This window comes from Centropristis striata, chromosome 13 (genome assembly GCF_030273125.1).
Source record: "Centropristis striata isolate RG_2023a ecotype Rhode Island chromosome 13, C.striata_1.0, whole genome shotgun sequence".
In the NCBI taxonomy this organism is placed as follows: domain Eukaryota; kingdom Metazoa; phylum Chordata; class Actinopteri; order Perciformes; family Serranidae; genus Centropristis; species Centropristis striata.
Window position 1 is genome coordinate 34,393,478 of NC_081529.1, and position 24,653 is coordinate 34,418,130.

General features: G+C 37.5%; 1 protein-coding gene across 1 annotated transcript in view; it reads right to left on the bottom strand.

Moving 5' to 3' along the window:
- Nucleotides 1-3,609: 3,609 nt before the first annotated feature.
- tex2 (testis expressed 2) overlaps nucleotides 3,610-24,653 on the bottom strand; it is a 60,129-nt gene continuing 39,085 nt past the window's right edge. The window contains exons 6-14 of the mRNA XM_059347115.1: nucleotides 23,100-23,466; nucleotides 19,678-19,967; nucleotides 18,553-18,696; nucleotides 18,338-18,437; nucleotides 12,854-12,974; nucleotides 10,586-10,708; nucleotides 9,133-9,342; nucleotides 6,872-6,992; nucleotides 3,610-4,242 (exon numbers count right to left, since the gene is read on the bottom strand). Coding sequence (XP_059203098.1) covers nucleotides 4,093-4,242; nucleotides 6,872-6,992; nucleotides 9,133-9,342; nucleotides 10,586-10,708; nucleotides 12,854-12,974; nucleotides 18,338-18,437; nucleotides 18,553-18,696; nucleotides 19,678-19,967; nucleotides 23,100-23,466 — 1,626 coding nt within the window. The 3' untranslated portion in view covers nucleotides 3,610-4,092. The remainder of the gene's footprint in view (nucleotides 4,243-6,871; nucleotides 6,993-9,132; nucleotides 9,343-10,585; nucleotides 10,709-12,853; nucleotides 12,975-18,337; nucleotides 18,438-18,552; nucleotides 18,697-19,677; nucleotides 19,968-23,099; nucleotides 23,467-24,653) is intronic.

Genomic DNA, 24,653 nt, shown 5'->3' on the forward strand with positions numbered 1-24,653 from the left:
TTTGGGTCTGTTTTGGTCATTTCATGCCAGATTTTTGTCATTTTGTGAAATTTAGATTTAGAAGTGTTAGATCATTTATCTTCTTTTAAGAGTTAATTTCTTATTTTAAGCGTTCAACATGCTTAATTCTAGATTTAACGATCTTAATTTAATAAATCTTGTCAAGGTAAATTATCTGTCCATGCAGCAAGATCATTTCCCTCAGATTTACTGTTTTTATCTGGTTTTAGACTAAACACCTTTCTGGAGTGTGGGTCTTCCCCGGAGCCTCCTACCAGTTGGACGTGCCCAGAACACCTTAAATAATATGGCTAATATCCAGTATGTTATTCAAATAAAACAAAAAGAGTGGCTATGTTTTCCTCTCTTTTCATTAAAAAAAAAAAAAAACCTCTCACGCTCCTGCTGCCCAAACTTCAGTTGTACATCCCTGTAAAGTGGCCTCAATAGGAACACACGATTATATAACTGATTGCTTATTTGTCACTGTTTACCTCATACTGCAAAAAAGGTGTTTAGTCTAAAAACAAGATAAAACACTAAATCTGAGGGAAATGATCTTGCTGCATAGACAAAAAATTTCACTTGACAGGATTTCTTAAATTAAGATTATTAAATCTAGAAATAAGCATGTTGAACACTTAAAATAAGAAATTAACTCTTAACCCTTCTAATGCACAACATGGTCAAAAATGACCCCCATTCATTCCTCATGTTATTTAATGCTTACTTTGTGTTTATGTGCTCTATCTTTTGATATCAAGTTATTTTATGATTGAATATTCCATGTATTCTTTAAATATCTTGTTTTTGATAACAACCGATCATTACTTCCATTTTGCCTCTCATACTTTATGAAGAAAAAAAGTTTTTGTGTTATTACATAGCTAACTACTTGGCTAAGTAGCTTGCTAAGCTAACTACTTAGCCAAGAAGTTAGCTAAGTAATTAGCTTAGCAAGCTAGTTAGCTAAATACCTAGCCAAGAAGTTAGCTAAATAGTTTGCTTAGCAAGCTACTTAGCCAAGAAGTAAGCTTAGCAAGCTACCTAGCTAAATACTTACGCAAGAAGTTAGCTAAGTAGTTACTGAATACTGAATGTTGAAAATATTTTATTGCAAACATTAAAACTCATACATATTTGGTCACTTTAGACCCATGTTGTGCATCAAAGGGTTAAAACAAGATAAATTATTTAACACTTCTAAATCTAAAGTTTTTTTTATCTTCTTTTAAGAGTTAATTTCTTATTTTTTGGTACAACATGCTTATTCCTAAATCTAATAACCTTAATTTAAGAAATCTTGTCAAGTGAAATTATCTGTCAATGCAGCAAGATCATTTCCCTGAGATTTAGTGTTTTTATCTTGTTTTTAGACACACCTTTTTTTTTTTGCAGTGCACACAGTAGCCTTCAGACACGACTGGAAGATTGCTTTGGCAATAAAAACAGAAAATTATTACTTTTGCTGAATAAAACATGAAAAGCAGTCTTGAAGCATGTTGCGTAGAAGCACGTTAGTGAATGAGCTTTTCCTTTTGCACAGCTAGTAGGCAGCTGCATTCCTGTTTATACATTCATCAGACCTAGGCAATGTTCAGCTGCTGTGTTTGCAGATATGTTTTAATTCACTGCTTGAAAGTCAGTTTTAGCTCTGAACCTTGCTGCACAGTTAAAGGGGTGGCTCAGATTTATAGAAGTGGGGTTGTATGAGGTTTTTCTCCATAGTCGGTTTGTTACAGACAGTAGATAGTCGTCAGCAAACAGGAGTACCGGCACAGAAACTAATGTATCAAGGTTATAATAGTTTTGGATTTTTCATTAGTTTTAGTTTTAATTTCGTCTTCAATTTTTGTTTTCAAATTCAGTTAGTTTAAATGAGTTTTTATTTTGGGGAAAATGCTTAAAATTAAAAACTGTTCTGGCAAAAAGAAATAAATAGAAGAAGTCTATACTGTCCTACAAAGTCTAACTGCAGTAACTATGCAAAAGGTAAAACTGAGAAAAACGGCTTTAAAGTTTTTTAACGTTTTCTAACTGGCCATCCAAATGTGTTATAGGTAGATAATTGATATGACACTTATTTCTACATGTATTGATGATGTCATTTTTATGCTCAAAAATCATGATGATTTATTTGACTTTTGACCCCAAAAACGTAGTTACTGCAGTTAGACTTTGTAGGGCAGTACTGTAAGTAATACACTAACCTCATGCAACCCAAATTCAAAAATCTGAACTAACCCTTTAAAACATGGGTCTCAAACTCAAATTACCTGGAGGCCGCTGGAGGCAGTATCAAAATGACCAAAAAAAGACACAAAATTACAAAAAAAAGACAGAAAATTACAGAAAAAAACTAAATTACTTTAAAATGGCAGACAATAACCAAAAAAGACACAAAATTATTAAAAAAGGCACATAATTATTAAGAAAAGACACAAAATGTCCAAAAAAAGGACACAAATGACAGAAAAAAACCTAAATAACTTAAAAAAGAAACAAAATGACCAAAAAAGACACAGAATTACCAAAAAGACACAAAATTACTAAAAAAAGACACAAAATGACAGTAAACAACTAAATTACTTAAAAAAGAAACAAAATGACCAAAAAAGACACAAAATGACAGAAAAAGACACAAAATGACAGAAAAAAAACTAAATTACTTAAAAGACACAAAATTATTTAAAAAAAAGACACAAAATGACTAAAAAAGACAAAATTATTTAAAAAAGACACAAAATTACCAAAAAAAACCCACAAAATGACCAAAAAAAGTAATCAAAGGGACCTTCCACACACAACACAGTAAAGTGCCATTCATTTAAAACTCACATTAAACTTTCATATCAAGGCGGGGGCCACAAAATATCGTCACGAGGGCCGTAATTGGAGTTTGAGACCCACGCTTTAAAAGCACACAGGCTGTATGTTATGATAAGTATCCATAGTAACTAACGTCATGTCTTCGATGGACACAGTTCCTTTCCAATCTGTTTGCATAAAAGTGCCAAGCAACCGGCACAGGCAGCAGTGTGGATGGGTGATCAATGATCAATGATCAATGAGTTGTTTCCCTGTGAAATGTGCATCAGAAGACGCGGGGGGGCTTTCTGCAAAATCATGTCCAAATTTTTAGGACTATTCCCTCTAACCCTTTATCAGGCAAAGAGCTATATTTGGTAACTTCAGGTAATATTTCGAGAAAAAAGTTGCAAATTTACTAGATTAAAGTGACAAATCTACAGGAAAAAAAGTCGCAGATTTAAGAGATTTAAAGTGGCAAATCTGCACCAAAAAAGGCGCAGATTTACGAGAATAAAGTGGGTAAAAAGCTACTTTTTTCTCCCAGATTCACCACTTTAACCCTTAATAGGGCACTCATTGAAATACTTGCCAATTCCAAATTTCAACCCTAGAGGATATTGGAGGATATTACATACTGTGTAAAAAAAATACGAAAATAATATTTTGAGAAAAAAGTTTACGAGATTAAAGTGGCAAATCTATGAGAAAAATATGTGCAGATTTATGAGATTTAAAGTGGTGATTTTTTCTTGTAGGTTTGCCACTTTAATCTAGTAAATTTGCAACTTTTTTCTTGAAATATTACCTGTCTCTAACTACCAAATATAGTTCTTTGCCTGATAAAGGGTTAAACGTTAACTCACTCAGACACACACACTCTTTATCATCGGCGGCCTCTATCAAACTTCTCGTAGAGTTACAGCGACGATAAAACCACTCGATTAGAAAATGTACACTGTACAACTATCATGTTTGGTGCAGCTGTACATCACAGGTATTATGGTTCTTCTGGTTGAATCTGATGGCTGTTTTTTTTTTTTGTCGATTCCACCACAACACAACACATGCCCAGTGTATTGTATTTCATCAGAGAATAAATCATAATATTTTATCTCACACGAAGAAAACTGTGTGATTGGATGACAATCTATGAGTCATAATAATTCTCTGGGGTGGTGCCCCGTTGCTGCACCTGTGGGTCTCTGAAAAGGGGGCGGGGCTTGTCATGTTGCCATGGTGATAACACGTCCATCATTACGTCACTTTTTTATCAGCAGTCTTTTACATGTCGGAGACCTCAGACTCCTCTGGGTCTGGGTCCTTCAAGGCATCGTTTGTCACAGTAGCCAAGTTGGCATTAGAGCGTGTGTCCATGGCAGAGTGCATTATGGGTAGCCAGACGTCGTCCATGTTTGGCATCACGAATATTTTCTGTGGGAGGACAAGCACAGGAACAAAGCAAAGAAAAGTAATTTCATTCATTACAAAATTAATTTTTTCTTTTTAAAAAAAAGACACAAAATTACAAAAAAAGAAACAAAATTACAAAAAAAGAAACAAAATGACCAAAAAGACACAAAATTACTAAAAAAAAAAGACACAAAATGGCCAAATCACAAATATTTTCTGTGGGAGGACAAGCACAGTAACAAAGCAAAGTCATTTTTAATTTCAACGATAAAGCTGAAATATGTTGAATCAAAAAGCTATATGCAGGGACTTCATACACTGCAAAAAAGGTGAGTCTAAAAACAAGTAAAAAACACAAAAAAAAAGTTTAGTTTGTTTCATCATCTGTTTGTAGGTAGACTTGCTAAATAACCTAAATTTTATTTCAAACCCAAACAGTTAGGAAACCTTGAAAACACCACAATTAAAGTAAAATTTTATTTAATTTTCAGCTCCTGTACACTGCAAAGGGTACGTTGTTGTTGTTTATTTTTCGGTTCGAAAAGAAGAATTAATAAATGAAAGGAAAAGAATTAAAAGGTGTGTCTGAAAACAAGATAAAAATACTAAATCTGAGGGAAATGATCTTGCTGCATGGACAGATAATTTACCTTGACAAGATTTCTTAAATTAAGATTATTAAATCTAGAAATAAGCATGTTGAACACTTAAAATAAGAAATTAACTCTTAAAACCAGATAAATTAAAGCTGCCAGCAGCGATGAACTGGCCCGAGCAGAGTGACCTGATGATTATTTGGTTCTTAACAAGATAAAAAAAAAACTTTTTTTGTCTTTTTTTTAAATTTCACGTCTTTTGTGTCTTTTTTGTGTGTTTTTTTTGTTGTCTTTTTATGTCTTTTTTGTGATTTTTTTTTTAAGTCTTTTGTTTCTTTTTTGGTCATTTTGTGACCAAAAGAAGATATAAAAAGAGACAAAATGACCAAAAAAGACACAAAAAGACATAAAATGACCAAAAACTAAACAAAAGCACACAAAAAGACACATAAAGACAAAAGAACACTAAAAAAAAGACACAAAAAGATTTTTCAGCTTTAATTTATCTTGTTTTAAGAGTTAATTTCTTATTTTAAGCGTTCAACATGTTTATTTCTAAATTTAACAATCTTAATTTAAGACATCTTGTCAAGGTAAATTATCTGTCCATGCAGCAAGATCATTTCACTCAGATTTAGTATTTTTATCTGGTTTTTAGACTAAACACCTTTTTTGCAGTGTGGATACCTGAAATACATTCTCCCTGCACTGTTCTGTCTGTAAACCAATGAGTCCTGAGTTCAGCGTTTGGTGAAAGCCAGATGTAAACACTCAGTCACCAGTGAGCAGTGCAGACTGTATTTTCCTGCAGGCTGGGTTCAGAGGGGTGGTACATAATGATAACCCCCATCAGAGTCAGCAGAGATAAATGTAGATGTGTGGCCGAGCTGACAGGGACAGGTGTTCCTCAGGGCACTCATCTAGAGCCAGGCGTGTTATTACTCTGGATATATATATGAGGGCTGGTAAAGCCACAGGCACACTGCTTTGAAGTCATGTAGGTGGGCAGTAAATGAACCCCAGAGTCTCTTTTATTACCTACAGTCTCACCCTAAATCATCTGAGGGGGGCGGGGCTTTCTTTCAGGTTTTTCTAAACCGCACAGAAGTTGATAAACACCGCTGGATATATGATAATGTGCATACGTTGTATTCATGACATTTACAGGAACATCAAAAAAATTAGAATATCGTGAAAAAGTTCAATATTTTTTGTCAATTATTTCAGAAAGTGAAAGGCGTATATTATAAAGATTCTTTCCTCATCTCCTCCTCCTTCTCTCCTCTCCTCCTTCTCCTTCTCCTCCTCTCCTTTCCTCTCCGTCGTCCTCCTCCTTCTCCTCTCCTCTCCTCCTCTCCTCTCCTCCTTGTCCTCCTCCTCTCCTCCTCTTCTCCTCCTTCTCCTCTCCTCTTCTCCTCCTCCTCCTCCTCCTCTCCTATCCTCTCCTCCTCCTCCTCATCTCCTCCTCCTTATCTCCTCCTCCTCCTACTCTCCTTTCCTCTCCTCCTCCTTCTCCTCTCCTCCTCCTCTCCTCTTCGCCTCCTCCTCCTCCTACTCTCCTATCCTCTCCTCCTCCTCCTCATCTCCTCCTCCTCCTACTCTCCTTTCCTCTCCTTCTCCTCTCCTCTTCTCCTCCTCCTCCTCCTTCTCCTATTCTCCTTTCCTTTCCTTCTCCTCTCCTCATATTTTTTCTCCTCCTGCCCATGCTCCTCCTCTCCTGCTCCTCCTCTCCTCCTCCTCCTCCTCTTTTTTCTCCTCCTCCTGTCCTCCTGCTCCTCCTCTCCTCCTCTTCCTATTTTTCTCCTCCCCCTCCTCTCCTCCTTCACAATATTCTCATTTTATACTGTAACACTGAGTTTTGTGTTTTCATTCTCTCTAAGCCAGAATCATCAAAATTACAAGAAAAACAGGCTCGAAATATTTCACTCTATGTGTAATGAATCGATATAATGTACGAGTTTCACTTTCTGAAATAATTGACAAAAAATATTGAACTTTTTCATGATATTCTAATGTTTTTAGATGTACCTGTCCATCTTTTTCTCAGTTTTTACCTGGAACTCCTGGTCCAGTTTCTTCTCGATCCAGTCTGTAATGTGAACTAAAGTGACTTCTCTCTCTCCCAGTTTGGGCCGAGCCTTCAGCTCCAGGTGAGGAGGACTCCTGAAGCCGTACCTGAGAGGAGACATTCATGGTTAAAAATGATATATTATTATATTTGGTGGATCTAGAGGAACTGGAGTGGAGGAATAAAGATAAATATTTACTGAGATTATTACTGATGGCCTGTAAGAAATCAATAAGGAAGAAATGGCTGAAGAGGGAGCCACCTAGTGCAGATGAAAGGTTTAACCCTCTGGAGTCCATCTATTTATTGAAAATACATGTTTTATTTACAGTAATAACTTTATTTATATATGATATGTAGACAAGCTGAGAAAGTCAGTTAAAGTTCAATCATAGGAGCTTTCACAGTGTGACATTTATGTTTCTAGACCATTTTTAAAATGTGAATTTTCTTTCTACAATGAAAACTATTACTATTATTAATTTACATGCAAATAGACTGTTTTGTAGTTTTATTATTTATTATTTTTTCTGCTGTTTTTGTGTGTATAAATGGTTAAAAAAATGGTACATTTCCATAGAAACCTGTGTCTTTTGTTTGTATTTTGGGTTCCTGGCAGCTTTATACTTTGTTAATTAAAATAAAATGAAAAATCGGACTGATAGCCAAGTTTTGTGCAGAAAAAGATGCTAAACAGAGACAGAAATTAATGCATAGGATGTTAGAAAATTTGAACCAAAATCTCCTGGACTTCAGAGGTTTAATATTGTGTACAACATCTTTGTAATGGAAAAAATTACTTTCAATTTAAGAACACAAAAAGCGGTATTTATTGAAAATTGGCAAAAATGGATTACATATGTCTCTACCATAAAACCAGATTTAAGGTAATCTCAGATTGGACCATCAGACTATCAGAATACTACGCATATTCTAATGCCACTATTCCATCTTAATCATTGCATATTTTTAATTAATTATTGTAAAGGAGAATAAGGATTCTGTTTTATTTAAAGCATCATGTTTTGACAGTCAGCAAAATTGAAATCTAAGATTTTGTCACAAGATAAAACAGACATCAAGGAGTTCTTTTTTAGTTAAAACTCAATTTCAACCAAAAGTGTAACTGCTTTGTAGGGCGGTATAAAGCACACAGTTTGCACTTAAGGATTTATCATATCTATACACCTTTGTGTGCTCATTTTCTTAAGTAGTAATTATATTGAGGTCACTGGTGATTAACTCTATGGAGTTTTGGGCTATTTAGTCCATGTCTGACTCCTTTCCATCCTGCCTGTATTCACCACTTTAAAACATGTTTAAATACCATGTTGGTATATTTTTTTCACTATTATGACCTGATAATAATTTATTTTTTATTCTGACTTACTGGATCAACATTTAGAACCAAAAAGAAACAAAGAACATAAATGTGATCTTGTGATTGTGTGTGATCCTGTCATCAACTCTGGTTTTTATTCTAGTGGGACTCTGTTTTATTTGGGTCTTGTGTGTTTAGTGTAACAATTTTGGTCATTTTGTGTATTTTTTAGTAATTTTGTGTCTTTTAAAAAATCTTTTTGTGTCTTTTTTAGTCATTTCGTGTTTTTTTTGTGTGGTCATTTTGTGTCTTTTTCATTCATTTTGTGTCTTTTTTAGTCATTTTGTGTATTTTTTAGTCATTTTGTGTCTTTTTTTTGGTCCTTTTGTGTCTTTTTCAGTAATTTTGTGTCTTTTTTAGTCATTTTGTGTCTTTTTTTAGTCATTTTGTGTCTTTTTTAGTCCTTTAGTCCAACTTAAAATATGATTTTGAATCTTTTTTTTAATTTTCAAAACACCATCATGCTCAATAAAGAATTTGAAATGTTTCAAATGTGAACAAAGGTGTCAAATCTCACATATAAGAGGGTTACATCCAGTTCTATCATTTGATACTAAATCTATTTGAGCTTGTCTCCAGTTTTACTTGGTATATCATCATCAAACTGAAACTGGCCTCATGGAGTTTACAGCCAGAACTTTAGAGGTAAATGTACAGTAGGGCTCCACGCTGCTTTGTTTTCTAGTCTGGATGGAGTCAACAAGTCTGGATTATTTGGAGCTTTTGGAGACTCCAGAGGGTTAATAACATTTGTATTATTTTTATTATGTGTATGTCTACATTTGTCCAGCAGAGGGCTCCTAGTTCTGCTCCTCTCTGTCTCCATCCTACAGCCTTTAATCACGCCTCCCTGGAAGTGAACGTACCATATCCTGTCCGTGGGAGGAGGTGGGATGTTGACCGCCAGCGTCCCGCGGAACTCCTGCACCTCCACGGTGAGGAGCAGGGGCGTGTTGGACACCTCCTCCATCTTCTTCTTAATGAACTCCGTCTCTGTGGCCTTCTGGAAGTACTTGGACTTGGCGATCTTGTCCACAAAACGCATGATCTTACTGGGCCTGTGGCCTCCCACATAGCTGGGAGGAGGAGGAGGAGGAGGAGGAGGAGGAGGAGGAGGAGGAGGAGGAGGAGGGAGAAGGAGTGAGTCAGGCTCATTATTTATTCATATTAGCATCTCTTGCTACTCAGCACCCACGATAAAAGGAGAGTAGCTGGGTGCTTCATTAAACCAGCAGCAAGCTTTAGAATGAGACTGACTGACTGACTGACTGACTGACTGACTGACTGACTGACTGACTGACTGAGTGGGCAGTCTGCTCTGTTTCTGCACATTTACAATACAGATACAGGTACATCTAAAAAAAATTAGAATATCGTGAAAAAGTTAAATATTTTTTGTCAGTTATTCCAGAAAGTGAAACTCAAACATTATATAGATTCATTACACAGAGTGAAATATTTCAAGCCTGTTTTTATTCTAATTTTGATGATTCTGGCTTAGAGATAATGAAAACACAGTGTCTCCTCTCCTTTTCCTCCTCCTCCTCCTCCTTTTCCTCTTTTTTTCTCCTACTCCTCCCCTTCTCTCCTGCTACTCATCTCCTCCTGCTCCTCTTCTTCCTCTCTTCCTCCTCTCCCTTTCCTCCTCCTCCTCTCCTCCCCCTCTCTCCTCCTCCCTTTTCTCCTCCTCCTCCTTTCCCTCTCCTCCTCTCCTCCACCACCTCTTCCTCCTCTTCCTCCTCCTCATCTCCTCTCCTCATCCTCCTCCTCATCTCCTCCAACTCCTCCTCCTCCTCTTCCTCCTCATCTCCTCTTTTTTCTCCTCCTCTCCTGCTCTTCCTCATATCCTCTCCTCCTCTCCTCCAACTCCTCATCCCCTCCTTTTTTTATCCTTTTCTCCTGCTCCTCCTGCTCCTCCTCCTCCTCTCCTTTTCCTATTTTTTATCCTCCTCCTCTCCTCCTCCTCCTCCTCCTCCTCTTTTTTATCCTTTTCTCCTGCTGCTCCTCCTCCTCCTCCTCTCCTTTTCCTTTTTTTTCATCCTCCTCCTGCTCCTCCTCCTCCTCTCCTCCTCTCCTCCTTCTTCACAATATTCTAATTTTCTGAGAGTTTTGTGTTTTCTTTCTCTCTAAGCCAGAATGATCAAAATTAGAATAAAAACAGGCTTGAAATATTTCACTCTATGAGGTAATGAATCTATATAATGTATGAGTTTCACTTTCTGAGATAACTGACAAAAAATACTGAACTTTTTCATGATATTCTAGTTGTTTGAGCTGTCCCTGTATGTGTGATAATGTTGTTGTAGTAAAGAGACTCACCCCTCTGCTCCTGGAGGAGCAGGTTTATCACTGAACAGTTCTGGAGGGTCCTCCTCATCTGAAGAGCCGGCACTAGACGACTCCTCATCGCTGTCGGCCAGACAGTAGGTCCTCGGCCTGGACCTGTCACACACACACACACACACGCACACGCACACACACACGCACACGCACACACACGATAGATAAAATTGATTTCATAGTAACGAAAAACGTTTACGTATGAAAAAAGTTGACAAAGACGAAAACGAAGGACATTTTCACTATAATTTTAGTTAGTTTTAGTTAGTTTTGTAACCATGAAAAACAGTTTCAGTTAGTTATCGTTTATTTAAAAAATACAATTTTTTTTATTTCAGTTAACGCAATTGTTTTTTCAATTCTAGTTTTCGTTAACTGCAATAACCTTGATCCCTGCTTAAATAAATAACAGAAAGTTACTCTCTAATGATTCACTCAAGAAAATAAACTAGAGCTGGACTGAAATGGGATTTTTCAGTCAAGACTGATGCAATACTGGTTTAAGAGGGGAAAAGTTTACAGAAAACTAGCAAACTCACTCTAAAAACTAATCAAATTTGAAAACAAAAAAACAAAAATAAAACAACTAAATCTAAACTAAAACTAATGAAAAATCCAAAACTATTATAACATTGGTTTGTTAAATGTGAAGATGTGAAAGTTAGGAATCGGCGGTTAGCGACTGTTGTTATTAATTGCGTTACTACACTTGTGGGAACTTATTAAAATATTGAAAGTTAAAGATTTTCACTTCCCCACAAACCTAATAAGTCCCTGCAAACGTAGTAATTATAACATTTGTGGGAAATTGCATGTTACGTTTGTAGTAGGCATCGGTTATTACGTTTGAGGAAAATGTATTACGTTTGTGGGATTATTGCATTAAAAACTGCAGATTTTTATTACGTGTGGGCATTATTACATTCGCGTGCGTTACATACAATCCTGAACAGAATGTGTTGTTTGAGTGACAGGCATCTATAGGCGTCTTTTCCCAAACTCACCAGCCGTTGGACAAATCCACAGTGGAGAGCGTCCAGAGAAGGATTCATATAATAAGAGAAGGGAGGAAGAGCCAACAGAGAAACGGTAGGACATTGTGAAAAAAAAACCCCAAAAGTAACAACTAATATGGCTCTAAATGCAAATCTACTTAATTAGCATCCAGCTCAGAGCTGTTTGTTAAAGCAAAGAAGCTAATCCTTAAACATCCTATTTTGGCCAAGAATCTATTACAAGAATGAAGAAAAACAAACACATATAATCACTCTGAGACATTTTAAAACCAGACTGAGCTTCATCAGTGTTATTGTTGCACCCCTCTCAATGATGACTCAAAGTCTTCTCTCTGGCAACTTTAATTTACTTAACCCTTAATAGGACACTCACTGAAATACTTGCAAATTCTGAATTTCAACCCTAGAGAATATTGGAGGATATTTACATACTGCCAGAATGTGTTAAAAAAAAAAAACATACTGACCCAGGGGGAGGTGGGGTCATATTTTTGAGAAAAAAAGTTGCAAATTTACTAGATTAAAGTGGCAAATCTGCGCGAAAAAAGTCGCAGATTTACGAGAGAAAAAAGTGGGAAAAAAGCAACTTTTTTCTCGCAGATTTACCACTTTAAATCTCATAAATCTACGCATTATTTTCGTATGTTTTTTTTTTACACATTCTGGCTGTATGTAATATCCTTCAATATACTCTAGGGTTGAAATTTGGAATTTGCAAGCATTTCAATGAGTGTCCTTTTAAGGGTTAAAGTGGCAAATCTACGAGAAAAAAAATGCGTAGATTTATGAGATTTAACGTGGTGAATCTGGGAGAAAAAAGCTGCTTTTTCCCCACTTTTTTCTCATAAATCCGCGACTTTTTTCGCGCAGATTTGCCACTTTAAATCTCTTAAATCTGCGACTTTATTCTTGTAGATTTGCCACTTTAATCTAGTATATTTGCAACTTTTTTCTCGAAATATTACCTGAAGTTACCAAATATAGTTCTTTTACAGGACCAGGATTCACAAGACAGCGCATTCTAGCGTTTTCTTTAGACATTTTTTTTTCAAAGATCATCTATTGAGGTGTGACAGTCCACTCTAACATTTTCTGCAAAGATCATCAATTAAAGGAACGGTGCCACAACAAAACAAACGGAAAACTACAGCCACTTTATGTCCAGCCTATAATACATGCATTTTTTTAGGGTGCAATATTATTACTAATCTAGTTGAGTTGAAAGCCTCACCACTCTTTCCCGTGCTCCCCGAGACCCTCGCCCTCTTTGCCCAGACGGGCCAGGTTCATCTTGGTCTCTAGTGTCATGAGGAAGGAGCCGGTGTAGGAGACCTCCAGATCAAACCACAGACCTGGACGGACAGACAGATAGATAGAGAGGGAAACCACACAGACATACACATGAAATCACAACATTAGCATAGCGGCACCAAAAATAACCAACTCTTAACCCTTGTGTACTCCTAAATAAAGTATAACAGCCATCCTTCTCATGACTCATGACCATCAATGTGTTGGTCATGAGTTGCCTTAAAAGGTGAAAAAAAAAGTTGGTAATAATTTATTTGTACATGTCCTAAAACCAGTCTAATGTCATGAGGTCCTTTTTGACCCCTGAGGACCATGGGTGCTATAAAAATGTATAAAACACGTAAAAATGTATGAAGAAAGTTGAAATTTATATTATCTATAAAGGATGCAGAGGGGCACATATGCTGAACATTTCAAGCAATTATATGAAAGTTAACCTATATTAATCGTATGATGAAAATGATTTGGGGTAAAAAAGGACCGTTTGACCAGCCGTTTTTTGGCAGCTGTTGTTTATTTTCTTACTGACAAATGTTGTGAAGTGTTTCAAAGATCCAATTAATGCCCCAAATAATGATTTTCAGTCTCAATTAATCTGTTGACTGTTGTTTTAATTAATACCTTTTGGTGAATACACTAATTATATTTTTCCACAGGGCCTTTTTTCTCCCCTGAAAACAGCCTGGTTACTGACTGGATAGATCTCTAAGCAGGATGTGACGTAGTACTCTACACCACAACAACACGCGCCATTTGTAAAAGCCGGTGAAGCAGTGTTGCCAACTTAGCGACTTTTTAGACCCCCTTAGCGACTATATTTCAAAAAAGCGACTAGCAACACATCTAGCGACTTTTTCTGGTGTTATTGGAGACTTTTGGAGATTCGCTCTTACGCGGCTCATTAAGAAAAGTAAGAAGGAGTCGAAGCGGCACAGTCCTCCTGCAGCAGTCTCTCCCAGCTGCAGTCACAGAGCCGGAGGGGATGTTAACCCCTTAGCATCCAGTCTGCAAATTGCTAACAGGCTAACAGTTAGCTCTGTAGCAGTACAGTGTGTATGTGCTAACAGGCTAACAGTTAGCTCTGTAGCAGTACAGTGTGTATGTGCTAACAGGCTAACAGTTAGCTCTGTAGCAGTACAGTGTGTATGTGCTGCTGCTGCAGGAGGTGTTCACTTAGCGAAATGACTAAAAAATGACATAAAACTAAGCAAAAAAGGACTCAAATTGACCACAAAATGACAAAAAATGACCACAAAAAGACACAAATTGACCAAAGAAGACACAAAATGACCAAAAAAGACACAAAATGACCAAAAAGACTAAAACACATTAACATATGAACACTTTAACACAGTGAAGACAGAGCTGACTTCCAAAATGATTTGGCGACCCCCAGAAATCATCTACCCCAAGGTTGAGAATAGCTGCTCTAGCAAACACTGCAAAGGTCAGCTCTGGGGCAGCGGAGCCTCCTTATTGGCTTATCGGGGGTACTTCCTGTTTACACATTACACTTCTGAGGAGGTGAAGGGAGAACGATTCAGATTTCGATCCCCCTGCTGCTCGCTCAATGATTCCTAACGTCTGTAACAGATGAGTGTTGGTTATTAATCCACCGCCTCGCTGCTTCCTCTCCTTCATTTTCCACTCCCCATAAATGCTTATTGATTTGTATTTGTGGCAGCTGCAGTGTCAAAGACAAGCCACATGACAGCATTAAGCCAGGACAGTGTCTCGTCTCTGTCTGGAACGAGACACAGCAGGGAGAGACTAAGTCTAATTCAGGGGTGGGCAAAACTAAATTCTGCTCAATATTAATGTAATCGCTTTATGAAATACAGTAAATTATCTGGTTTTGAGCTGCTACTGATAAGAATACATGTTATGATGAGACTGTTAATGTGGAGTAAATCAAATATAGCAGTAAAAAGTAGTAAATACTCCAATCATTATATCACTTTAACATTTATTTTTAACACAACTGTAAATGACCTTTAGTAAGGTTCCTATTGGTGTTTTTGTATTATATAGCTTGTTTTTCATGTTTGTAAACATTCTAGATGTTTTACAATGTTGTGATGCTTTTATTTTGAAAAGGTGCCATCCAGTGTGAAACGGGTGCTTTAATTTTGAAAGGTAGTGACAGGAAATAACAGGTGGAACGGTAAAATGAAAAAATAACCGTGAATAATAACAAGTGCGCCGTAATTCATATAAAGTTGATATAAAGTATTAAAAAGCCTTCTATAGTGGCTGACAGGATATATATGTATATAAACATATAAACATATATATATATACATATATATACACACACACAAGATATGATATAATATGATATATTGTACCGCCATTATATATGCATATATGTAAATAAGTAGAATGTGCAAAAGGACAAGAATATTGCACTCCAACTCTAACCCTTAAAGTCTAGTTTTGAGTTGCTGTACTCTGACAAAATCAAATTTAAAAAATGCTCATTATGATCTATTAGTGATGCTGGGAGGCTAATTTAGACTCAGTAGGCTGTTTTATCTTCATTGTGAGGCTGAAAATAAGGTTTATGGCTCCATAACACCACTTTTTCACCACAACAGCGGCTCTTTTGTTAGTAAAGGTTGCCGACCCCTGGTCTTGTAGAACTGATTATATGACCATATCAAGAACGTCTAAGTACTGAATAAAATAATTATATATAATTATATCAGCATGCCGAGATCTACACAAACTTGTGTGCTTTTTGTCGTTCTTGGAGCACAGTAGAAACATTATGAATCAAATCATGTCCGCCCAACATTAAGAGTCAGGAAGCACTCACTCTCCTTATCCTCATCACGAGACCAAAGAAATATCAACAGGATATGAAATTAGCAATGTTACTTTCCAAGCAAATGCATTCTGTTCTGTTGGTGCACGTTTGCGGTGCAGCACTTCCCCCCCGAGGACTCATTATGTGCCAGGATCAACTGATTATGCTTTGTGAGTTTATTTCTGTGGGCGTATACGCTCAGACAGAACACATTAATGAGCATTTCAGACACAGCCGTGGAAATGTGGCTGACAGCAGAATGACTCATGACTGGCTGCTTCAACTGAATAGCAAACGGTTTTATGTACTGTGTTATTTGGTACCTTTTCAGTACTTTTATATCTTTAGATGCCAGGATCAAAAACCAGACATAACCCTAAATATTAAGGACAGAAATATCTAAATATGGCAACCTATGCATTACATCCATATGAATTAAGGGTAAAAAATAGCAAGCTTGATTTTTAAAAAAAGTCCACATTTGCTCTGCTTTCTGTTTAAAAGCACCACTAATAGAGGTGTTTCCATTACAGTCCAATACCTGGAATGAGGCGGCTATTGCCCCTAATTTGAATATGAGCCGTCCTAGCGTCTTTTGACTGGACTTCTTTTTGTCCCTGTAGAAGAGCAGGGCCGTTTTTCTCCCCTGAAAAAAGTCTGGTTACTGATTGGATAGAACGCTAAGCAGGATGTGACGACGCCACAACAACGCACGCCATTTGTAAAAGCCGACGAAGTAGCCAGTTATCACAAGCGACAATAAACATAAGCTCCTTTCAGAGTGTGGTCCCGCAAATCCTGCTATACTGCTGGAAAGATCTGTGCCGGCTCTTCACCTTAGGGTGTTCATAGTGATCCTGCAAGGGCAAAGTGATTTTCTGCCCTTTCATAGTGCAGTCCGGCATCTTGGAACGAGGTGCACAGTAGCACAGTGCTAACAGGCTAACAGTTAGCTCTGTAGCAGTACAGTGTGTATGTGCTAACAGGCTAACAGTTAGCTCTGTAGCAGTACAGTGTGTATGTGCTAACAGGCTAACAGTTAGCTCTGTAGCAGTACAGTGTGTATGTGCTGCTGCTGCAGGAGGTGTTCACTTAGCGATCTCTGTTTGTTTACAACAAGGACCAGACACTCCGGTTAATGCACAATCACGATGTTAATGATCAGCAGAGAAGCTGTGCATAATTAGCCATGCTGGTTTGTTTATGATCAGCTGCTGACATTGTGCACAGTTTGGCGCCATACAATGGCGGCCACAGTTGCATCTCCCGTGTTTAATCCGTTGCATATCACGGATCACTATGTTTATGATCAGTGGAAACGCTGTGCATAATAAGCCATGCTGGTTTGTTTATCAGCGGCGGACGTTGTGCACAGTTAGCAACGGCCATACGTCAACTCCAGAGTCTCTAAATCCCTCTAGGGGGCTTTTTTTTCCTAATGGAGACACGCAGAGTGAGCGGACATTTGAGAGGGCGTGGCCTGAGACTTTCCCAGCGGCCACTCTTCCCCCTAAAGGAAACACAGCTAATAATTAAAACACAGCTCCCATTACCAGCTCCCTTCTCTCTCTTTTCTCCTCAAAATGACCATCTTGGTAGGAATTAATATGCCTCATATCTCTGTTTTGTCTCCGTGTCCAACCCGTCCCTTAGCTGGGGCTCAAGGTCGGCAGTGGGCAGGTGAGTCAGTGTCTAAGTAATGGATGAAGGGGACCCAAGACGAGAAGTTTAATTACTGTAGTTTAATAGAGCGAGGCACGCAGAGGTGCTAGACTCTTAATCCAGAGAGAAGAAGAGCAAAGTTAAGGAAGATATAGGAGAGAGAGAGATGAAGAAAATGAAGAGATTCAGGGAAGAAAAGTGAGATAAATTCTCATTTTTTTTGTCAGAAAGGGGGAAGTGATAAACAGCCTGAGTTATGATGAATGATGGAGGACAGCAGAGGAAGGGGAAGAAGATTGATGGCGGATAAATAAATAAAAAATCAGTTTTGTATCAGACCACTAATGTGTGGAATAAATGACATAGGTGCAAATATGGTTTAACCCTAAAATAATTTAACAAAAGGTTTCTCAGTAGTATCAGATGGACTTACTAAAATACTAAATACTACTACTAAAAATGTACCAATGTTTGACCACAAGAAATGCCCCATTTTCAAAATGGCGGCCGCTGGGTCTTTAAAATGACTCCTTTTAGTCAGGAGGCGGAGCTAAATAAAGGGGACACGCCGGACAAAAGCACCACATTTTTTCCACATGCTCTCTATCACCATAACTTTCAATTTTTGATGGGAGCCACTTCATCAAGATGGTGGATTGGAGATGGCAGCCATATAAAATCTATGAGAACCAATATAACTTCCAGGCCACTCAGAAGGTCAATCTTGGTGTCAAAATCTACATTTTCTGGGTCAAAGAATCATTTAAAGCTATTGAGAATATCACTAGATGATTATTTGATCAAATAGATTATGTTCATTTTCAGTATGTTATTAAGGACATTTAATACTACAAAAAAAACAGCTGAGAAACCTTTTGGTAGAATTTTTTTTCCATATATGCACCTGCCTACTCGTGTAGTTTCTCTTCCTACCTTGGTGGTCCACAGAAGGTTTAGAGGCATGGAGGATCTTAGGAATGGAGAAGCCCATGTCTAGCTCTGTCAACGTCAGCTCGTTCATAACATATGGCAGCTGAAACACAGAAGACAGCCAAGACAAAAAAAGACATCAGATACAGTAATCAGAGACACACGGCTGTCTCTGAAAGTGATCACTTGTAGAAACATATTGCTGTAGATGTACCCACCCTGATCTTACTGAGCTTCATCTGGATCTTCTTGGAGACGACGTTGGCCCAGTATTTCTCTCCCAGGAAGTCCCAGAATATCCTTCCCACGAAGGCGTTGACCCAGGCCTCAGGCTCCACAGCCTCCTCCGAACTCCTGCGTATCTGCAGGGCACACATACAGGTATGTGCTGTGTATAATAACAATAACTAGAAAATTTCCTCTGGGGAAATTCTGAAAGGGCCACGGGGGCTACTGAAGCTGTCAGAGTTATAGTTTGGGCGTAGGACGCACCGATGCGCCACCAACACGCATCAACAGCCTCATTGGCTCCCATGTTAAAAACGCAGGAAGATTTCTGAAAAAGGGAGATGTAACAGTTTTTTTAGATCGCTCTAACAAAGCTATTTTTTCATTTTTCTTAAAAAAAACATATATAGACGTTCAGGAAGAACTCAGGACGCTCAAAGTGAAGTCGGATCAATGATACGTATTATGGTTTTGCCAAAAATGCTTTCTGTTCGCGCATGTGTGTGTATCTGTAACTGTAATCACATCAAAGATCAAAGGCAATCAGAGCAATCAACAGAATTAACTGCCACCTGAATGTTCCGGAACACTGACAGCAGCCAGAGGTGGACCGACTGGAATTTCTGGCCTCGAACAGAAAGCATTTTTGGCAAAACCAGCGACTTACGTCCCGAAAAATTTGTATTCGGTAGAGAAAAGTAATAGCACACCGATCCCGATCAAACCGCACGTTTTGATATATAATTTGTCAATTGTCAATTTCGTTACGCTACTCGTCCTGCAACTCGAAGAGTCCGGAAGAGGAAGAATAAAAAATCCACAGTATAACAGTAGTGCAGCACTGGTCCCTACAGCTATTGCTGGATGGGACCAGCTGTATGCCCCGTGGTCCTAAAAAACTCAGAAATTAGAGGGAAAAAACTCTGCAGGGTTCCTTTAAGTGCAAATGCAGGAACTGACCTTGTTGACATTATTGCAATTTTATCGACAAATTACTGAGTACCAAGTGACATTACAAGGGGTCCCAAGGTAATGGAGATGTGGAGCAGGTGCCCACTTTTCCTGGGGGGTTGTCTATTTCTTTCCAGCTGGTCATTTTCCCCTCTGGCTCCTACCTTTTTGGTAGTTTTGGGGCTGCTCTCGGGGCTGGGCCCGGGGCTGTCGGTGGCAGTGGGGCTCCTCTGTGGAGCCTGGGGGTTGACGTATTTGGCCATGTAGACGTTATAGTCCAGCAGCATCTTCTGCTTCATCCCCCCAGTGGAGCCGGAGGAGAGGGCTGAGGAGGGGTCTCTATGACGGGACAGACTCAGCTCCTCCAGACTCCCTCTGCTGCTGCTCCTGCTGTCGGCCTCCAGGCCTCCTCCTGACTGGGTGCTGCTGCTGCGGCTGTGGGAGGGCAGGAAGGCTGGAAGAGGAGGAAAAGGATGAGATGAGTAACGGGGAGGTTAATGTGATACGACTGTGCATCAACAACTTTCTCAGAGATTAAAATCGATGCATCATATTTCACATGCATAATGCATGCCCGAGGCCTCAGATGGTGGGCAGATATTTTTTTATTCATTTCTCACAATTTACTGCAACACTCTGAATCAGCAGATGACACACTGCTTCCTCTCTCTGACTCATATTAGCACAGACACGGTTATTTTCAACATAATGGCTATGTTCAGGTACATCTCAAGCCTTTTTTCTTGTAATTTTGATGATTCTGGCTTAGAGATAGTAAAATAAAAACCTCAGTGCCTCAGTGAGATAAAAAGTCGAAATTATGAGATAAAAAGTCCAGATTATGAGATAAATTGAAATTATGACATAAAAAGTCATTATTATGACATAAAAAGTCATTAATATGAGATAAAAAGTCAAAATTTTGCGATAAAAAGTCAAAATTATGAGATCTAACCTACAGGTACATCTAAAAATTTTTTGAATATCATGAAAAAGTTCAATATTTCTGGCTTAGAGATATCCAAAACTCAGTGTCTCAGTGAGATAAAAAGTCGAAATTATGAGATAAAAAGTCGAAACTATGACATAAAAAGTTGAAATTATTAGACAAAAAGTCGAAATTATGAGATAAGTCATTATTGTGACATAAAAAGTCAACATCTTGAGATAAAAAGTCAAAAATATGAGATAAAAAAAAATCGAAATTATGAGATAAAAAGTCAAAAATATGAGATAAAAAGTCATTATTATGACCAAAAAAGTTGACATTTTGAGATAAAAAGTCGAAATTATGACAACTAAATTTGGAGATCTAACCTACAGGTACATCTCCAAAAAATTAGAATATCATGAAAAAGTTCAATATTTTTTGTCATCCATTTCAGAAAGTGAGAGAGTTATATAGATCAAAATTACAAGAAGAACAGGCTTGAAATATTTCACTCTATGTGTAATGAATCTATATAATAAACAAGTTTCACTTTCTGTAATAACTGACTTTTTCACGATATTCAAACCTTTTGACATAATCGTACCTGTATATCCACAAAACAAGAATCATATTTAAATCATCTCTGTTCACCTGCTCCTTCTTTATCTGGAGCCACATAGTGCTACTGTTTCCCTTTGAATGGGGCCTTATCCTTGCAGGCTTATCTCCCACAGTGGATCCAAAACTATAATATGCTGCTTCTCTCTGTGTGCATGTAATCCTGCTGACCCATTCACACTCATCTGTGGGCTCAGTGGAGGGGATTGCCAGTCCCTAAGCCGGGTTTATGCATTGATCTGATGGCTGTGCAGTTACATATACTCCAGAGAACGGCAGTGGGAAACTGTGCAGATACAGTAAGTGTGCAGAAAAGGTGCAAGAGACAGATAAACCAATGCTGCACATGGCTGTCTGCATGTTGGTGCATGATACAGGTGCATCTCAATAAATTAGTATATCAAATAAAGTTTATTTATGTCAGTAATTCAATTAAAAAAGTGGAAATAACACATTATATAGATCAAATACACTGCCCTACCAAGTCTTACTGTAGGGTTGTCAAAAGTATCGATACTCAAAAAAGCATTGATACTAAAACGTTGTATCAAGATACAGCATACAACCTCAAAATATATACTAATTGTTATTGTTTGTTGTATTTATTTATTTTTTGCACTACCTCAGACCTGAAGCTTGTTATCATAGTTGCAGTTTCTTTTTGCACAACTGTTTTTTATTATAAATATTTAACCTGTGGTTCTGTTAATGTTTACATGTTGCACGGGATATGACTGTCATTAACTTGCATTTTAGCAAAATTTGTGTCAGTTTCACGGAAATTTGAGTGATTCCGTGGCTATTCCACGGATTTTGAGTTAAGCGAATCCGTGGCTATTTCACGGATTCCTGTGAGACCATGTTGGTTGCGGCTGTTGGAGACAGAAGCTGATTTCAAGAGGGACTTTGCTTGCTGGCCATTTCCAAGGATGCTACTGGTGGGGAAATGATTTTATGTTGTTATTTGTTGCAAGTTGAATGCATATTTAATGGTGAAATGCTATTGTAGTTAATTTCTAAATGCTGTTTTCTTATGTTAATGTTAATGTGATGGCATGATTTTAGTAGTAGGGTAATAACTTTTATTTGGAGTAATGTTGGCTTAGTAAAATTAATGAAAGGTTTAATAGTAATTTTATATTTGTGTGTATATTTGATGCAAGGCAGTTTGAGTAATTGCATTATTTTGTGTTGTTTTATTTTTCTCTTATCAAGGTTTTCAACGTTAATGGCTTAATTGTAACTCAATAACTAAATAAAAGAAAGAAGAGTGAGGAAGCTTTTGAGTTGATTACAAAACACCTTGTAGATGGTTCAAGGCCTTTTTCAAGTTTGGGCAGAAGTAAAGACAAAAACCCCTGAGAACTTGACAGGTATTGAGATGCACCTGTATTTTATTTTATTTTAGTTATTTATTTTGTTCCTTTCATGAAGGTGGACAACAAAATGTGTACAGAGACACTCTACACCTTCATGATTGGAAAGGAGCAGCAAGAAGAAAACATTTCTTATATTTGTCTGCCCCCTACTTGAACAATAAAAATAAAATGTGGTCTGACATCACATACAATTGATTTTCAGTAGCCTACACCAACAAAACTTTGATTATAACAAAACACTTAAAACAACAAAAACAAACAAGACAAAAAACAAACAAAAACCCATACAAGAACATGTTTACATCTCAAAAACAAAAGACCAAAAACCAACTGATCATAAACAATCAGTTTAAGTTTCCAGAACATATTGACATTTCTTTCTGCATTTGTACATTTTTTTAAAAATCTATTAATATCTGTGCAACCTGTTAACTCCTGTAGTTGGGAATTCCATATTTTTAAACATGCATTTGTTTTAAAGTAGTCCGAGCAACTTGGTGCTTAAAATCAAATCTTCTTCTATGATTTTCATCTTCTGAAGTGAACACAAATAGCTTTTGCAGGTTTTCTGGTAAAACTCTGTTTCTGGCTTTGAACATAATTAGCCGTGTCTGGAGTTTTATTATCTCTGTCAGTTTCAATAAGTAGTCAAACTCACCACTCTTGCAGATGGCGGGCAGACTGCCCCCCCTCCCCTCTGACTTCACTCTGGAGGCCAGGAGAAACCTCCTGAACCACTCCTCCTTCTCCCGACCCGTCCTCCCAAACAGGTAGATGGTCAGGTCTCCTCCTCCAGAGCTGGGTCTCTTGGGCTCCTCTGCTGGTCCCGACACCTCGACTTTCTCACATTTCTCCGCCGTTCGTTCCGGTTTCTCCCCCGGCCCTGTTGGCTTCTCCTCCCCAGCTTCAGGCTTCTCCCCCTGGGCCTTGGACATGAAGTCCTCCTGCTTGGCCAGCTCGATGCAGATCGGGTACTTCTTGTTCCAGACTCTCTTCCTGGCCAGGCTCTGGGGCACCAGGTAGATCTACGGGGGGCAGAGAGCAAATATATATAGATATATAGCAGGGGTATCATACTCAAATTACCTGCGGGCCGCTGGAGGCAGTATCAAAATGACCAAAAAAAGACACAAAATTAACAAAAAGACACAAAATGTCCAAAAAGACACAGAATTACAAAGAAAAGACACAAAACGTCAGAAAAAAAATGAAATTACTTAAAAAAGACACAAAATTACCAAAAAAAAGATACAATATTACAAAAATGACCAAAAAACCCACAAAAAATTACTTAAAAAAGACACAAAATGACAGAAAAAAACTAAATTACCTAAAAAATAAACAAAATGACCAAAAGAAAGACACAGAATTACCAAAAGAACACAAAATTATTAAAAAAATACACAAAATGACCAAAAGAAAGACACAGAATTACCAAAAGAACACAAAATTATTAAAAAAAATACACAAAATGACCAAAAGAAAGACACAGAATTACCAAAAGAACACAAAATTATTTAAAAAAGACACAAAATTACCAAAAGAAAGACACAAAAATACCAAAAAAAGTAATTAAAGGGACCTTCCACACACAACATGGTAAAGTGCCATTCATATAAAACTCACATAAACTTTCATATCAAGGTGGGGGCCACAAAATATCGTCAGGAGGGCCACAATTGGCCCGCGGGCCACAAGTTTGAGACCCATGGTGTATAGAGTTCATATCAAGGTTATAATAGTTTTGGATGTTTTATTAGTTTTAGTTTAAATTTCGTTGTGATTTTTTGTTTTCAAGTTCAGCTAGTTTGAATTCGTTTTTATTTTTACGGAAAATGCTTAGTTTTAGTTCGTTTTTTTGTAATGGGGTATTTGTTGGGTGCCAGATTCAATAAGGTCCCAATAAATGTTTCCTTTATTTCCTTTGTCTGATCCATCTCAGCCCCAATAAGTTTATTAAGTCATGAAACCAGATAGATGAAATAGATTTCATATCAACCAAAAAGGTTTACGGATGAAAAAAGTTGACATTTTCACTCTAATTTTAGTTAGTTTTGTAACCACAAAATACAGTTTCAGTTAGTTATCATTTTTTTTTTGTTTTTTTTAAACTCTCGTTTTTATTTTTATTTCAGTTAACGAAAATGTTTTTTTCAATTCTAGTTTTCGTTATTTTCGTTAGTTTTCATTAACCTTGGTTCATATAAACAAA